Raw genomic sequence first — 16768 nt, 5'->3', positions numbered from 1 at the left:
TAGACTGCACTCGGCTATTTTTATTGATCTTATCAATCACAATGAACGCCACCGGAAATCGACGGCGCCCGGGACGGAATCAATCTATCACAATCTATCGTGGTCAATTGCGGTGCATCCACTCGCGATCGATAAATGCGATCTGCGTCACTGGACGCACCTCGGTGTCGACTGCGTGCGTGCACTTAGACCCTCAGGTTGTTCATGGACTTGTCCAGAACGTCCTTTCTAATTTTGGGATAGTCGGGGTTTAGTTTGAGGACCTGCTGGCCCACGTCGATCGCGTCGGCGTAGCTCTTGCACTTCATCAGACTGTGAGCCAGCTTGTGTCCGATCCCGGGGTTGGTCTTGCCCCCGAAGCGCCAGGCGCACTCGTAGTTGCCGACGGCGTCTTTGAAGCGCTGCTCCTTCTCGGAGATGAACCCCAGGTACTCGTACGCCTTGCTGCACGCCCTGTTGTGCTGCACCACTTTGCTCAGCAGGTCGCCGGCGACGTCGAACTTCGCTGACTGGATGTAGTAGTCGGCGAGCAGCAGCCAACACCTCTCTAAATACTCGGCGTCTTCGAACGTCCAAGTCGCCTTGGCGACGCGCTTCAACTGATTCTTCGCTCTCTGCGTCTGCTTCAGTAGAGTGTAAGCCGTGGACATCCCCAGAATGGGACCTACGTGATCTTTGTAAACATTCTGCGAAGCCAACGAGACGAAATCGTCGAGGCCGCGCTCGATGCTGACTTTCTCCTGGCTCGCCAACAACCGGAAGTTCACCAACAATCTGTACTTCAGCATCTCCTCACCGTTCGCCTCGAGACGATTCTTCAACTCCTTCAAAAGTCGATCTGCCGTCTTGAGCGCCATCGACCTCGAGTCTCTGTACTCGATGTCTTCGCTGTCTACAAATTGCTCTCCCAACATCTCGTCGTCCGGATTCAGACAGATCTCGATCATGTTGTAGAGAGCTTGTTGGCCCCATTCCGGGTCTTGTCGCGCCAAGTTGAAATTCCTCAAAGCGCCGTTCAAATTCCCACAATACCACTGATAAAGAGCAGTGCAATACAAAAACCCCGGGTCTTTTGTAGGATTAGTCACGTGTGCTTCTGCAGTGCTCAGATACTCCGAGAAGTCTGTCAGATTTCCTGTTCTCCTCATTATCTCGGCGAGGCGCACGAGAGCTGTCCAATTCGTCGGTTGTTTAGAAACGAGTTGTGTGAAGTGAAACAGCGCCATGTCAAAATCGATCTGAAACGGGGAATTGTGTCAAACTGACTCGAACAGGAGTACCAACCTTTCTGAAAGCTATGTCCGCCATCATCACTGAAGCGGTCTCGTTTTCGGCATCTATGGCCAAAATGTTAGTACAAATCTGCTGACACGAGTCCAAAACGTTCATCTAAAACGTCTAAATCAGTACTGACAGTAGAGAGTGCAGTTAGGGAACTACCTGCATGTACAGTTTTGCCAAAGCTGTCAGTATCTCGGTGTTACTGGGCGAGATCTCTAACGCTTCCTTGTAGAACTGGATGGCTTGTTCGTTGTTCTTCAAAGTTGCAGCGATCTCGGCCAGTTTTATGCCGATATCGGCCAAAAGCTTGATTTCTTCTTCTGGAACATCTACCAAACAGAAAATGATTATTCGGAAACTCTACACTCACTCACTTGTCTGTTCGACTGTCAATCTCTTTCGGACTCGATTCTGATTGTCTCTTGCGTCTTTCAAAATGTTCAGTGCCCCCGACAGATTCCCGGACTTCTCTCTGGTCTGCGCCAACAGCACCAACAACTTGGTCTTGTACTGCAAATACGTGAGATCCTCCAAACTCTTGTAATTTTCCACCTCCATTTCGGTCATCAGCAGAAGCTCGGCCTTGTCGTGTTGCTTCATCTGAAGATAGAGATCCGCGAGTTGAAGCTTCAGTTCAGGATTCTGAGTGGTTTTGATCGAATCCTTGTAGAACGCTACGGCTTTGGTGAAGTAGTGAGTCTCCACCAGAGCTTTCCCCATTTTCGACGTGAGATTGCAATCCTTGGGGTTCTGCTGGAGCGCCATGCTGTAGCACTCCAGAGCCTCGTCGGGTTCTGCAAACGCAACTTACAGTTTTGACCCCCAAAAGAAAAAACTGAAAAACCCAAGCTCAAGCGTACCCAAAATCGTCATGTAAGCATCGCCCAAGAGGAGGTAGCTCTCAGGTCCTGGATTCTCGTCGACCATCTCTTGATAGCACTGCAAATAGGCGTAAGTGTCTAATCGGTACTTCAACAAGATGTCGGCCAGTTTGGTCCGCGCTTGCAAATAGTACGACTCATTGGGTTTCACTTTGTTCAGAAGCTCGATCGCTCCTTGCACGTTCTTGCGCTCGACTGCGTGGTCCGCGCTCAGAATCAAAATTCTCGCTTCTTCGGGAGTACCTTGGAAGTCTTCGGCCGCACTCTCGAGCAACTTGGACGCTTCGTCGCTCTGTCCCAACACGTTGTGAACTTCGATCAGTTCTACGTAAATCGACGCTTTTTCGGTCAGGGTGAGATCGCTTAAATCGCTCGATTTGTAGTTGGAGCTCTGCGCCAGACTCAACGCCATCGTCAGCGACTTGACCGCATCCTGGGGACTGTCCGTGTGCTTGTCCACCAGCCCCCTGATGTAGTGGTACATCGGGTTCTCCCTCACTTTAAAATTGTAACTCAACCCCACTTCCAAGCTCTGGGCGGCTCTCTCGTAGTACCCGTTTTGCACCTGGATCTGCGCCATCAGCAAGTGAGCATCACTCGAAGTGTCGTCGTCGATCTTCGACAGGATCTGCTCGAGACTGTTCATAGCGTTGTTGGTGTCTCCGCTCAAGTACTGGAGCTTTGCGAGCAGGTACGATGCTTCGTACAAGCCGGGACAAGCTTTGGCCACAGCTTTCAAAACTTGTTGCGCTGTTGTGGCCGCGCTTGTTGCGACTCGAACGCCACCTTTCGAGCTCAGATCGGTGTAGGAAATGTACTGCAAGTACTCCTTCACCACGTCTAGCATGAAATCGGGGTCCAGTTGTTGCAAGTACCGGTCGGAGTAGTACTGCGACTTGACAAGACTCAGCTGAAAATCGCTCGCTTTCTTCAAGAAAATTACAGCTTCGTCAGAGTTGTCGCTAATTTTGGCTCTGACCAAGTAGAGTTGGGGCGAATTCTGTGCCTCCTCCAGTTCCAACAAGAAGTCGACTTGTTTCTTAACCTGATCGGACTTGCCGTTTTCCAACAACTCACAAACACTCAAACCTAAGAGCGCTTTGAGACACGTCTCGTTGATTTTTGTTGCAGTTTTGTAGTACTTCTGAGCCTCTTTGACCCGTCCAGCCAACAAACACTGCTGTCCCAACTCTACGATCGAGTCGACGTCTTCAGAATTGATCTGAAGCGACTTCTCGACCATCTTGTACGTTTCTTTGAGAGTGTCGCAATGTCTCGCGCAGATCTTCGAGAACAATTGTGCATTTTCCAACAGCACTTTGCCATTCTTGTGCTCCTGAGACTCAATCGCCACCACAAAATTTTTGATGCAAGAGGCAGCTTCCTCGTAGTTGGCATCTCGACACAAGAGCATCAGAATGTTGATTTTTTGTGCATCCAGATTGTCCACGTCGTCTTTAATGACGCGATTCATCGTTTCTATAGCCTGCTCCCAGTCTTGCGAGGCGAACTGAATTCTCATTTTTTCTATCAGAGGCAAAGTCGACGCAGGAAATCTCACCACAGCTCTGTTGACCGCATCCAAAGCTTCGTCGTGCTTGTTCTGGCACAAGTAGCTTTCAGCCAGTCCCAAAATCGCGTCCAGGTTGCGTTTGTTATTCTTCAGGGCGGATTCGAAGAGCTCTGTGACGTTATGACCGACCCTCTGACTCGACTTTTTCAAATGCAACGAAACCCACCCTTTCAAGACCAAAGCTTCGACCAAGTCGGACTGGATGTTGAGAGCTTTATCCAAATAATCCAGTGCTTTCTCCGGTTTGTTCAACACAAACAAGACAAAACCCGAATGTGCGAAATCTACTGCTTCCGCAGTCTTGCGCAACTCTCGCACTTGTGCGTCCAGTTGATGGAACAACTCTTTGTTGGTCACTCCCATCATCTTGTGGGCGTACATCAACGCGATCACCGCGGCGAGCTTGACGTTGTTTTCCGATTTGACAGCGTCCAGTTCGTTGACACACTCTTCTAGGCGATTGTTCAGAAGCAGAGCTAGAGCGTGGTACAAGCGGAAGGGCCCCTCGCCTTTATACTTTGACATGCCGTCCTTGCACGCGGCGATCATGGCGTTGTAGTACTTGTTCCGGAAGTAGAAAAATAATTTTGCTTTGAAGTCGACCGCGTCCTGCTCCATGTCTAAGCCCAACAAAAACTCGTTTGCGTTAAAAAGTCTTTATTCAGGGTGTTAATCTTCTACTACAAATTGTTGGTACTTGTTCACATTTTTTGAATAGAATTTCTCCAAGAACTCGCAGGTTAGTTTGATTTTCTTGCGTTTCTGGACCAAATGGTCGAATATCCTCTGGAAGGGAATCGGAACATTTCAATTGCCCGTCAAATGCAAGCTGAGAAGCGATAATGTCACCAGCACAGTACTACTAGTCTAACAAGTGAAAAGAAAATGGAGTCAGGTTGAGTTTTTTACCATCACCCTGTATATACAAATGTCTAGCTAATTGATTTAAAAAAAATGATAAAAGCAAGCACCATGCCAACAATGATTCAATGAACCATTTTAGTTATCTACCTCTGCAAAGACAGTGCCTAAACCTTCACCCTGGTACTCCTCAGGAATACTGGTGTGCACTAAATCATAAACGTCGCCGTATTTCTCGTACTCCACCTCGGCAGCGTGCGAGTTAAAATTAATATAGAGGACACCTTGATTCACGTTATCATGCACTTTGGCTGTTTTGATCAGTCTTAAAGCACTACTGGACATCATTCGAGTAGCAGCCATGACAGTGCCAGAAATGTTAACTCAAACTAAAATTGGTGCCACATAAATTGACAAATTCGGAAATCGCTTACTTACATAATTGGTCTGTTAAACGGCGAAGAAGAAAAAACTATCAGGTATTTGCGTTTTGTATCAATAATAATATCGACAATGACAACTGAACAGTGTTGCCAACATTACAATCTGTCAAATTAACATGCTTGTGTTCATGTGTACATGGACACAACCAATCAGCAATCGATAAAAATGACACAAAAAGCACCACATTTGAATGTCACCACCCACAACTGTAAAAAGTCTTTTATTTGCCATTATATACTACGTAACAACTGAAACGTAATCAGTCCCGCATTTATTTACATGTTTTTGCAAGTACTTCTTATAGAAAAACCTCTTGCCGCACTTCGGACAATCCACACATCCTTGTCGATGCGTATGCATGTGCGCTTTTAACTCCCGCACTGTAAAAAACTCCTTATGGCAAATTTTACACTCGTGGAGTCTCTGACTGGTGTGCCTCTTCATATGTTTATTCAAATTGTACCGCTCTATAAAAGCTTTTGAACAAACATTACAAACAAACTTCTTCTCCCTGTGAATTCTCTTCATATGCTGCACTAGACTCATCTGAGACTTGAACACCTTGGCGCAGACCTCACACACCGTCTTCTCCGCAAAATGTCTGCGCGACGTGTGCACTTGTACTATATTGACCGATTTGGCACTAAACTCGCAGTATTTGCATTTAAAAGGTCTTTCTTCTTTGTGGTATGCCATGTGTCGGTTCATCGACGACTGACAACTGCTCTGCTTGCCGCAAATATGACACAGAAATCCTCTTATGGTGGAATGGCGGGCTTTCGTGTGTTTTTCTAGAGAGGCACTTGATGTGTGTCTCATGCCACACTCGGCACATCTACAAGAACAAAAATACAATTCGAGTTTTTGCGAGTGGTGACGTACTTGTAAATGTCTGTGTGGATGAGTAGGTGAGCAGACATACTCTTTGGAAGGACCTGGAGCGAACATATGTGACAAGAAATTTTATGTTTGGACTCGTGGTCAAGTAAATCTCGGCGATTTCTGAACACCTACAAAAATTTTACAATTTAACTTCATCGGTTTTTAACTTACTTAATACCTAATACCTGAGTACATTTCTCACATGTAAATACAAATTGTCCATCGTGAGTACTGTGATGATCCTGATAATCGAAAAATGTCAAGAATTTTTCATCACAAATGTCACAAACATACTTGTTTTCATCTATTGTACAGTTCTAAAAATATATTTTCTGATTTATATAATTGAATATGACATATGAGCCTTTACCGATGATTTTTTTGTACATAAACTACTACAATCTTCCTGCTTTTGTTCTACATGTGCAGACGTGTGATTGTCGTCACTTTGATCGTTTTGGAGAACATCTTCAAAGGAAGTTTCGTATTTTTCTTCAAATGTAGTTGAACTTCAAAAAAATGTTATTAGCAGATATGTATAACGCGATAAAATATTTAACACTTTTTAATATCTGGATACCTGTTATACTCTGAAATAACTTCTTTATTTAGTACACTTTTTTCTACAGCATCACCTGTTGCAAGGCTGTTTTTGTACTTTTTTGTTAGCAAAGTTTCTGAGCGCCTGCACATATCTATAAATTCGTCAAATTTTGTTAAAACGTCGTCACAATTACAACAAATATATCTCAGGATGGAATCTTCTGTACTGATCTGGAATAAATAAATAAAACTCTGAATACAAATTTGAAGTATTTTTATTCAAATACCTTCAGTGACGTACATTTGTACAGTTTGTTAGCTAGTAAAGAATTGTTAAATATTTGTACAAATCTAATGTTGGAATATTTCTTTTGCTGAATCAAACACAGTCTGCAAAATTTTAAATCATTGACAAATTCCATTTATCTTCTTAAAAAATATATCATTATTCAATTTCAAAAAACTGTCAGTACGAAACAAAAAAACAAACAGATAGCACGTGACACAAACCAGCAAATCATAATGATTGTTGTTGCTGTTGTTGTTTGACCTTGACCTGCACGTCTCAAAAAAGAAAAATCAATCAACCACCAACCCCGCAACCCGAAATACCCTAACGAGTTTAAATAGACGTCACTTTAAATTATCACAATTTGAGTTCGTCTTATCAGTCGCTTAAGAGAAATGCGCTCGATCATCCCGCACCTTGTACACTTATTTTGACTACCTCTGTAGTAAAATGGCGTCCGTCGAACCCGTAGTGTTCGTCCATGGGGGCGCCGGTACAATCAGCAGCGACGCAAAAGCCCGACAACTGGTCGAAGGAGCGAAAAGGGCGGCTAGGGCAGGTTATAAAACGTTAACTTCTGGCGGGAGTGTCGTCGACGCCGTCCAAATCGCAGTGGAGTTAATGGAAAACGACCCCATCTTCAACGCGGGCTTGGGGTCGGTGCTGAACGTCGAGGGAGAGGTCGAAATGGACGCGAGCATCATGGTGGGGGCGGACCTGAGCGCAGGGGCTGTGACAGTTGTGAAAGACATCAAAAATCCAATCGCGTTGGCGCGACTGGTTATGGAGAAGACCAGTCACGTGCTGTTGGCAGGGGACGGCGCGAAGAAGTTTGCGCTGAGTCACGGAATGGTGCCGCTGGAGCCGGGCGCGTTAGCCACGGACGCCACCAGAGAAGCCCTTGACAAGTGGAGGGCCAAACAGAGCGAAGTTCCTGCAGTGTTGGGGACGGTAGGAGCTGTGGCCATCGACAGTGAGGGCAGACTCGCAGCCGCGACTTCAACTGGTGGAAGAGAAGGAAAACTGGCTGGGAGGTCGAGCGATACTTGCATGATTGGCAGCGGGACCTACGCTGACGATAAAATTGGGGCGGTTTCGACCACCGGTCATGGAGAGACCATTGCTAAATTTTGTTTAGCGCATGCCATCATAAAAGCGATGGAAAATGGAGAAGGAGCAGATCGTGCGACCAACAGTTGTATTGAAAAGATGACTGAAAGACTGAACAACACGGCAGGCGCCATTACCTTGTCTTGCAAAGGAGAGGTTGGGGTGGGTTTCAGCACAAATAGAATGTCCTGGGCGTACGTCAAAGGTGACCAATTGCATTTCGGGGTTGATAGGAATAAAAAAGAATTTGAAAAACTATAAAAGTGAGTTTTAATCAAAAGCAACTGTTGCTATCATGATCCCCGCAAATGTGTTGTTACTATTATAGCTGCGTTTATTACATTGTTGTTAAGTACAAATTATATTGCAAAAGTAGTAAAAAATATTCAGTCAAATTGCACTTCAACCATTAGAATTATTTCTCTTTGTCGCCTTTTTTGGTTGTCGGTTTTTCTTTCTGTGTCCCTTTCCTGTACTTGATCCACACAAATACTACAAATCCGAGGAGAGACAACAACAAACTAGTCTGCCACAGCAGCGTATTTTCCCTCAGAGAAGTGACCACATTTTCGACAACCTCATCACTAAAAAATATACATTAGAAGACGTTCCACTCCATTTGGCGAATACAAACAATGGCGATTTGGGCACCGCCACCCGCTCTGGCTTCATGTTTTTAAACCAATCTTGCGCAAACGACACGAACGACTCGATGTCGTACTTTTGTATCTGGTACCTGTACATCTTTCCATGTCTAAACCTGTAATAATTCTTTCATTGTGCGAAAACACGTCAAGTTTTTTATTTACAAGATGAATGCTGGAACTTGTGATACTCCAAATCGTGACGCGGTTGCGCTACCGTCTGTACCTTTATTTACCCGTGCCACGTTCATTCGTGTTTTTAGCTTTGCGCCCACGCTTTCCCATCGCGCTTGTAGGCGGTGGCAGTCGGCACAGTCGGCAGAATAACTTGAAAAATGTGCCCATGATGATTTGTTAAAATCAAACCTTTGTCACTTACAACATGACAAACCAGTCGCCGGTTGTGGCGCCCGTGGCGGCCTGAGTCAAGTGCTCAAATGTTTCGTCGTTGAGCTCTTTTACAACTGGGTCTTTGTTGCTGACAAATGTGTGGAGTATCAGATCCTCAGAAGGCACATCTGGTGGGAGACAATTATTAAAAAAATATATATTTCGTTTGGACGATCTTACCATTATATAAAAGGGGAATTCCATGTCTGAAAAATACTAAAACTGGCTCTTTTGTGGGACTGTACAGGCGAGTCAATTGACTATTTATTACTTTGACCGTTTCTCCATTAAAATTATTAGCGAGTTCTTTTTGTAAATTATTTAAAACACTTTCAAAATTATCACATGCTTCGCAGTTTTTTGATGCTAGACAAAACTTGTGACATCATTCTAATATGGATTTTTTTTGAACTACTTACAAAACAAAGCAATAACGTAAGTTTCTGTCCTAATTAGATTCATGAGATCATCATCTTGGATGGATTTGATAGCCCCACAGTTAGAAATTGATTGTAAAATTGATACTAGTGAGATTATTGTAATAATTCTGTTACTCATGTTGGAACTGCTTTGCTAAAAAGTTGTTTTGATTGATTTAAAACTATCATTTCGTTTACCAGAAAAAGTTAAAGAGAACTATCAATTAGTAAAAACTATCACCTGGTGATAACCCTTAACATGAGTTCCAGTGTTGATATATCAAAAGGGTGTCACTGTATCACTTTATAACCTCAAATGAAAACACCCACACGTATTTACTTACTGTGAGGGCGCTGTTACGACCAAATAAAGCGCTAAATTCAAACAAGAGTGTGATTTTCCAAATAAATTGACACTACCCACTTTGAAAGGAGAGTCAATTCCAGGACAAGGGTTACATTAGTAAGGTCCTAGGATTAGACAGTTTACAATAAAAGAATTCTCTACAAGATAAAAAAAAGTTATTCTCTATTGGCACAAACTCCAGATTTTCCTTTTCATACAAATACTGAATTCACAACGGTCATTATTTTCTCAACTCCAGATTGCAATTCCTCTTCGTTGTTATTGCTTATCTGAAGGTCCCAGTTTTCAAAGTCGTCTAAATTGCATTCAGACGCTACATCATCAACACCTGTAATAGGTTTTTTATAAAATTCTGACGTTTCTCTCGTTATGTAGTACCCTTGGTAAAAACAAAACCTCTGCTTTCTCTAACATTTGTATCCGCTCGAATCCTAACAGTTTTAATCTTATCTTGATAAGTCTCCTTGAACCACTGAATGTCAGTTTTCCTCCTCACATCGCTGACAATCCACACCGATTTTTTTTCAGCTGTAACTGCACTAAGTAAAACATATCTTCAGTCACCCACCCACCTACCCATTTCAGACGCGGCTTTACAAAAATACCCCGGATCCTTTTCCCTGATCTTGTCGCTCCAATTAATCATGTCGACACGATATATCTCTTTATAAGGACCATCACTCAACAACTCCTGGAAGTCTAGCTTGTGGTTCTGGGCATATAAACGCTTTAGCGGCCCTGAAATCCTGACAATCGTGCACCTCTCGCCACCCAAGCTGAAACCTTTAGGTAAATATTTTTCGTAATTTGTGCGTGAACCTCTTACAGCGCTTTGATTTTGTCGCAAATGTGGTCTTTCCCCGACTTTCTTTTCCCGCTAAATAGTAAAATAATCCGCGGATCGCTCATTTTACAACTCAGCAGAAAATTGTGAGGTTATGATCACTCAAATAACTGTAATTATTTACGACATAAAAACTAAGAAAATTGCGCAATGTACATGAAAACTGGTTTATTTCTTTGATATTTGTATCATGTGGTGGTGGCCCCCGAACAGTGGTGCCTCGTCACCCCTTTCTTCGATGCGAACTTCCGCCCGCATTTATCACAGTCATACCAAGTCCTTTCGCCGTGAATCGCCATGTGCTCCTTCAAGCCGTCCGACCTGATAAACGCTTTATCACAAAGACGACACTGATAAGGTCTCACACCCGTGTGACACCTAACGTGTACCGTCAGCATATATTTATCCACGAATTTCTTATCACAATAGGTACACTTATGTTTTTTCTCTTTGCTATGTACTCTCCTCAGGTGGTCGTTCAAGTTGCGAGTGCTCTTGAAGATTTTTGAACACACCTCGCACACGCACACTTCTTTTGCGTGAGTCGACATGTGGACGTACACGGCCGACGCCGTTCGCCCCGCGTAGTCACAAAGCTTGCATCTGTACAACCTCTCGTCACTATGTGATCGCAGATGTACGGTCATTGCAGTTTTAGACGAAAACCGCTTTCCGCAAGTTTCGCAAATGTGGTCCTTCCTGTCCGTGTGGATTGTGATTATGTGTTGTTGGAGGGCGGCTCTTGAATTGAACCGGCTGGAACACTGGGGACACCTGCGGGCGACAATTATTGCTGACGTTGTTTCACTCCCAAATACTCACATGTGCCTATCTGTGTGTTTTATCAAGTGAAGTTTCATGCTGCTTTTGAGTATCATTTTGCCGCATTTGGGACATGGGCGTTTGTGGTTTCTATCATGTTCAACTAATTCCTCTCTTGATAAATACACCTGAAACAGATTAACCAAATCATTTGCTTGTTGTCAGTCAATTCTTACCTCTGGACACTTATCACATTTGAACACAGGTTGTCCATTATGAACAGATTGATGGTCCAAGTGTTCTAGACAATTATTGAACTGTTTTGAGCAAATATCACATGTGTACACATTTTCTGGCAATTCAAATTTGCCTCCATTTTCCTAAAATCAGATTTTAACAAATTTCACATAAAAAATGACCAAATCTCTACATAAAATTCCTGTTTTTCATCCTCCACAACCAGAAGATACTTAACATCTTCACTGTTGGAGTCTTCTTCGAGAAAACTATATTTGTCTTCAAAACGCCGCGATTTATCTTTCCCGCTACATTTTGCCTTCTTTTGCATCAATTCTAAGAGCACTTTGCTTGATCTGTGACAGATCTCTTTAAAACTTGACCAGTCTCTAATTTTTTTTATGCAACCATCACAAGCTGTCGTGGGCAATTCATCATGTTCTGTAATCTTGTAATTTCCAACGTTAAAAATCTGTATTTTGTAATGTTCGATAAAGTACCTCAATCGAAACGCATTCTTTAATTTTTTCAACAATATCTTCATTGTTTAATACAGAAATTAATTCATTCGGTTCTTCATGTAAACATAACCTGCAAACCTTCATCGTCGAATATTAATTCAAATGTTGATCGAGGCGCAAAATAAATTAGCATTATTTTTTCAAAACATCACGGCTAAATCTTGCAAGCTGAATAAAGTTATGTAAGCGACAAATTGCAAAATTGAAATATCTGATGAACCCTGAAGGGCTTGGGGAATTTTGTTTTTTTTATTATTTGAAGGTTGGCCACATTTTCTTTCAATAAAGTTTGATAAAAAGATTGAAATACATTTTTTATTTGAATTTGAGACAATTAAATAATGAGTTTTTTTTCAAAAGAATATCAGCAATTTCATAAGATAGAGATTACAACGTTTCACTGTTATTTTACAAGGCACTTTTATCAAGAAAACTATTTTTATTACAGATTATAAAATGTAATAAAATAATTGTAAAGAAAATTTGACCATAACTCCTGTGTCTTTGTTCAAACCATCGAACGATGAAATAATTACTTCTATAAGTTCTATAACTGTTGTAAATTACGATTATCTAGGTTGATTAACTGCGAAAGCCAATAAAATATGCTGCGCAATGCGCGAGAACCTCCAATAGTGACTATTTTTATCTACTTTGAAAATATGAAAGTCCTCTCCAAATAAATGATTGTTGTTTTGGTCGTGCTTCTCTCAACACTGGTCTGTGAGTCACACGTACACTTTTCCATCATTTAAATCAAATTTTTAGGTTTCACCGATAAAAATGACGAGCATCCACGCAGGAGGCATCACCGAAACCCACGAAATGCCAATGTCTGCGATAATCAGACCGTTCAAATCTGAACTCGCCGACGACAAAGTCGCTTCTATAATGGAAACGCTATCGAACCCTGCAACAAAAGACCAAGTCCCCCCTATTGACATCTTGTGGATAACTGGCCGCGAGGGCGGCAATTATTACTACAGTTTCGGAGGGTGTCATCGATACGAAGCGCATAAAAGGCTCAATTTGCCCACGATTCAGGTGAAACTGGTAAAATCGAACGTCCAAGACTTGAAAGGCTATTTGGGGAGCAGTACTCCGGACTTGAAGTAAACAAACCAGTTGCACGTAATATAACTGGTTTGCTATTTGCATTTATTATGTTAAGGTATGCAGTATTTGGTGTTAATAAGATTATAAATATGCGTAAAGTGTCTAAAAATATCTAATCGTACAAATAAAACTTTTTGCTAGCATTCTCCCTTATATTGTATTCGCAAAGATTAAAACAACTTCACCTTGAACACTGAATTAAAAATGTTGTTGTGTTCATTGTTATCTTCTACTTTAACCTGCAAATGACCCCAACCTGTTTGCATCGACTTGCAAATATGAACTTGATAATTCAATATAAACATTGAAAATTCTATAAACAACACAGCGCGAACTTGAACATTTTCAGACAAGTTTCCCATTACGAATGCACGTAAACAGATTTTTTATTCTCATATTAAACGGTGTACCGCGATATTTACATACGCATTATTACAGACACTCGAGTTCACATCACCGGTATTAGTTGAGCTAAACTAAATGAGTTGCGAGAGATTAAGAAAAAAGTAATTAAAACATTTTTATTGCAGATACAATATAAAATCACATTATATACCGGACACTTAGTGTTAATCTAGAATTTCAAACACAATTTTAAAATTCACGGTACAGGTACTGGATGTATGTTAGTGTTTAGGTCAAACCAAACTATCAAATTTTACAAAATCATCGCTCGTCATTCGTACGACCGAGAAAATTTGGCGTGAGGCACTGTAAACGACAAACGTGACACGATTATTTGATTTCCAAATTTTCTGGGTCGTACGCGTGGCATGCGTGTCAGTGCACCAAACTGTGTTCGCTTGTGTGCAGAAGTTGTCAAAACTGACGCCAGAGGGACTTATATAAAAAAAACATCAATAAACAATCTCAGGTCACATCACTTTGCATCAATTAAATCAATATTTACAAAAAAGGTACGTTGAAATATAAAATGTCATTTAAAATATGTACAGACTAACCCGCCACCTGTGCAAAACTTACTGAACTAACTTTAGTACGTAAAACAGCCACATCGTTCCGCTGAAAACGCAGACTCAACTGAAACTATACTTTTATTATAGACCAAGAAAAAAAATACATTCTTATATCACATTTCTTAGAAAATAAAATTAACGAAAAGCAAGATTTTTGGTTTGTTTCGAAACTGTCATCGGTGCGTAACTAACGTCACAAACTACAAAACTGAAACGCTAACGTATGTTGTAGACGTCGCGTTCGTCTCTCACAGCTTTCTGCTTGATAAAGTAAGGCCTGTACGCTTTTTTAGTCGTGTAATTGGTCGAGGTACCGCTTTGCTTACTTACGTCCTCGGTATTCTGATAGGTGGCGTTACCTGGTCTTCTCAGATGTTGCGGGATAGATCCGTACCTGATCTGGATGAGTCTCGTGTCCAAGACCTCGCAGTCGATCTGCATCAAGGGCATGAACGCCGGCTGAGTCATATTTTCTGGAACAAATAAAACTCCCGTGGCTGTTGTTTCTTTACTTTGTACCGACTTACCGGTGGGCAACACGGAGGGCATTATCAGCGACATCTTGGGCCTCCTGGTCTTGTTGTGGTGCAGTGCCGGCAACAGCATGTGGTGGTCGCTGAACGACACGACGTAAAAAGTGTCGTCTTGACGGTTGATAGCTTCGAAGAAATCGCTGTAGAGTTGCTCGGGAGTCGGGGAGAACACCTGAATCTCGTTGTTCGGCTCCACGGTCGACAATTTATTGCCAACGGTGTTGTGACTCTCGTACACCGAAGGAATTAAAGTTGTGTATTTCTTTTGTTTGCGCTTGCGCATCGATTTCGACTTGTAGGTTGGTACGGTGAGTTTAGTCACGTTGGCTGTTGGTACTTTGTCGGAGGTGTCTCGTGGCCTTCCTATCCAACTGTTAACGAACGAAATACATTTTTGTGACGGAAAAACGCAAACACTTTACCGTTCCAGTTCCGAGGCTAGTCTGGCGCTTTCTGTTTGGTTTATGGCGGCGGGACACATCGAAAATGGTGAAAAATTTGAACTGTTCTTGTCTAAGAGGTCGTCAGAGGCCCACAAGAGATTGCGGCCGTGATGATCCAACACTTTGGGGGCGTCTGACCGGAGCAAGTTCGCTTGGTTTCTTGCAGTGAATGGATTTCTGAAATGCATTTTGTCCAACTTAAAAATACTTAACCCACACAATACTCTACCTGACGTAATCCAAGTTGAAAGCCACCGAAAATACGAACATGCATAACACGAAACTAGTCTTGACGTGACTCAAACTCTTGTGAATATGAGTGCCCTCGTACTTCGTCAACCTCTCCGCAAGTTGACGATTTTGCTGAAAATACAATCTTACATTTTAACCAAAACTAAAATCATCTGACGTACCAGTTTAAGTCTTTGATTTTCAACTGTCAAGTCTTTCACTTGATTCTCCAGCGAAGTCAAGTAATCTTTTTTCTTTTTCCTAGACAAACACGCCGACTCCCTATTTTTTATTTTCCTTTGGTGCCTTTTTAAAATCTTTGGATCGATGTTACCGACATTTATCAAATTATTACTCCTTTTCAAAATAGCAGGTGGAACGTTACAATTATTATTTATTCCCGAATTGCAGATTGTTGTTGGCGGGATTTGCGTCACACTAGTGATAGGAACTGTGGTAACGTTTTCCAAGACCACCACTTTCGGCGGCGGCGGACTCACGACGTTCGTATTGCCGAGGTTGGGGGCGCCACGTTTATACTCAATACTTTTTACGATTACTTTATTTTTAGGAATACCGCACGGGACTTTCGGCTGTATAGGAACTCTTTTTGGCGTCAACTTTGCGACGCTTCCGTTTTGGACAATTTTCAATTGATTAATTGGGGAAATTATTACATTGTTTGTGTCAATTTCCGACTGAATCGAGATTGACCCAGGCGACGGCGGTTCGTTCTTCATTTCATCTTTGATCTCGAAAATTCTGACGCTTTCCTCTGGTGATTGAATCGGGGAAGCTGACTTATTTGACGCGGATGAACTGCAGCTGTCTGGTTCGACCTTGACATCTGAATACAGATTTGGAAATGCTTCAGGACTCCATTTGCTCGCGTCGTATTGTTCAAACTCGGACAAATGGTGCTCAATTTCTTCGAATTTTTCGTCGACAGAAGGCAGCGCTATTTCTGACATTATCTCTTCCGGACTCTTGTCAAAAAAGGCGTTTAACAAACTCATCTCGTCTTCGCCGGGATTCAGCAAAAGAGGTATGTCCAGATCCGAGGACAGTTGTTGCAGAAAGTCCTCGTCCGAGGGCAAGTCCGTGCAATCTGGAAGAGATGAGTTTTTGGGGGGCGATTCGTGTTTTGGGGGCGTGTTACCTGTAAAGCATGAGTTACCGCTGCACGACTCCGGCGAACTCTTGAACGCATAGTCGTCTATATTTAAACATTCGTTTGCGGTCAACATATTTACTACTTTCATTTAAAAACGAAAGAACAATTATTATTTAAATGCCGAACGTCGAGACATAACCACAAATTCTCTTATTATGCTGACGTAGTTCTAGGGTTTTTGTGTTTACTCCGAGAAATCGCGTCACCAGACGCAAAATCGAGTCATCCGTACACGTCACGCATATA

General features: G+C 42.4%; 8 protein-coding genes across 11 annotated transcripts; 2 read left to right on the top strand and 6 right to left on the bottom strand.

Moving 5' to 3' along the window:
- LOC138134970 (tetratricopeptide repeat protein 21B-like) lies at positions 1-5231 on the bottom strand. 2 transcript variants are annotated; one of them, XM_069053582.1, is made up of 7 exons: positions 5035-5224; positions 4747-4985; positions 2142-4521; positions 1656-2075; positions 1441-1610; positions 1285-1389; positions 1-1238 (listed from the first exon to the last, which is right to left on the bottom strand). In XM_069053582.1, the coding sequence occupies exons 3-7, from the start codon at positions 4351-4353 to the stop codon at positions 186-188; spliced, it is 3960 nt and encodes a 1319-aa protein (XP_068909683.1). In that variant the 5' UTR covers positions 4354-4521; positions 4747-4985; positions 5035-5224; the 3' UTR covers positions 1-185. The 2 variants fall into 2 exon arrangements, with proteins under 2 accessions (XP_068909683.1, XP_068909684.1); XM_069053583.1 differs by lacking the exon at positions 4747-4985 and having other exon boundaries at positions 5035-5231.
- A 46-nt stretch (positions 5232-5277) lies between these two features.
- On the bottom strand, positions 5278-5960 carry LOC138135040 (zinc finger imprinted 3-like). Its single transcript, XM_069053676.1, has 2 exons — positions 5923-5960; positions 5278-5875 (listed from the first exon to the last, which is right to left on the bottom strand). The coding sequence occupies exons 1-2, from the start codon at positions 5958-5960 to the stop codon at positions 5278-5280; spliced, it is 636 nt and encodes a 211-aa protein (XP_068909777.1).
- A 1068-nt stretch (positions 5961-7028) lies between these two features.
- Positions 7029-8270, top strand: LOC138134982 (isoaspartyl peptidase/L-asparaginase-like). Its single transcript, XM_069053609.1, has one exon. It carries the CDS (start codon positions 7205-7207, stop codon positions 8123-8125), a length of 921 nt encoding a protein of 306 aa, XP_068909710.1. The 5' UTR covers positions 7029-7204; the 3' UTR covers positions 8126-8270.
- On the bottom strand, positions 8111-9706 carry LOC138134981 (thioredoxin domain-containing protein). The gene is made up of 7 exons (XM_069053608.1): positions 9559-9706; positions 9318-9471; positions 9079-9264; positions 8888-9026; positions 8674-8835; positions 8499-8624; positions 8111-8448 (listed from the first exon to the last, which is right to left on the bottom strand). The coding sequence occupies exons 2-7, from the start codon at positions 9454-9456 to the stop codon at positions 8280-8282; spliced, it is 921 nt and encodes a 306-aa protein (XP_068909709.1). The 5' UTR covers positions 9457-9471; positions 9559-9706; the 3' UTR covers positions 8111-8279.
- A 111-nt stretch (positions 9707-9817) lies between these two features.
- Pmvk (Phosphomevalonate kinase) lies at positions 9818-10638 on the bottom strand. The gene is made up of 4 exons (XM_069053610.1): positions 10511-10638; positions 10261-10460; positions 10063-10212; positions 9818-10012 (listed from the first exon to the last, which is right to left on the bottom strand). The coding sequence occupies exons 1-4, from the start codon at positions 10591-10593 to the stop codon at positions 9876-9878; spliced, it is 570 nt and encodes a 189-aa protein (XP_068909711.1). The 5' UTR covers positions 10594-10638; the 3' UTR covers positions 9818-9875.
- Srx (Sulfiredoxin) lies at positions 10333-13307 on the top strand. 3 transcript variants are annotated; one of them, XM_069053613.1, is made up of 3 exons: positions 10335-10473; positions 12626-12767; positions 12817-13307. In XM_069053613.1, the coding sequence occupies exons 2-3, from the start codon at positions 12732-12734 to the stop codon at positions 13162-13164; spliced, it is 384 nt and encodes a 127-aa protein (XP_068909714.1). In that variant the 5' UTR covers positions 10335-10473; positions 12626-12731; the 3' UTR covers positions 13165-13307. The 3 variants fall into 3 exon arrangements, with proteins under 3 accessions (XP_068909715.1, XP_068909714.1, XP_068909713.1); XM_069053614.1 differs by lacking the exon at positions 12626-12767 and having other exon boundaries at positions 10333-10473; XM_069053612.1 differs by lacking the exon at positions 10335-10473 and having other exon boundaries at positions 12044-12767.
- Positions 10680-12019, bottom strand: LOC138134979 (zinc finger protein 626-like). The gene is made up of 4 exons (XM_069053606.1): positions 11721-12019; positions 11527-11670; positions 11351-11478; positions 10680-11302 (listed from the first exon to the last, which is right to left on the bottom strand). Exons 1-4 carry the CDS (start codon positions 11856-11858, stop codon positions 10717-10719), a joined length of 996 nt encoding a protein of 331 aa, XP_068909707.1. The 5' UTR covers positions 11859-12019; the 3' UTR covers positions 10680-10716.
- A 364-nt stretch (positions 13308-13671) lies between the features above and the next one.
- On the bottom strand, positions 13672-16755 carry Atf6 (bZIP_ATF6 domain-containing protein ATf6). Its single transcript, XM_069053584.1, has 6 exons — positions 16508-16755; positions 15531-16456; positions 15347-15480; positions 15097-15294; positions 14669-15045; positions 13672-14614 (listed from the first exon to the last, which is right to left on the bottom strand). Exons 1-6 carry the CDS (start codon positions 16608-16610, stop codon positions 14358-14360), a joined length of 1995 nt encoding a protein of 664 aa, XP_068909685.1. The 5' UTR covers positions 16611-16755; the 3' UTR covers positions 13672-14357.
- Positions 16756-16768: the final 13 nt, after the last annotated feature.

The sequence above is a fragment of the Tenebrio molitor genome, chromosome 7 (genome assembly GCF_963966145.1).
Source record: "Tenebrio molitor chromosome 7, icTenMoli1.1, whole genome shotgun sequence".
NCBI lineage: Eukaryota > Metazoa > Arthropoda > Insecta > Coleoptera > Tenebrionidae > Tenebrio > Tenebrio molitor.
Note: the sequence above shows the minus strand (reverse complement) of the source record. Positions and strands in the feature narration are given on the sequence as shown.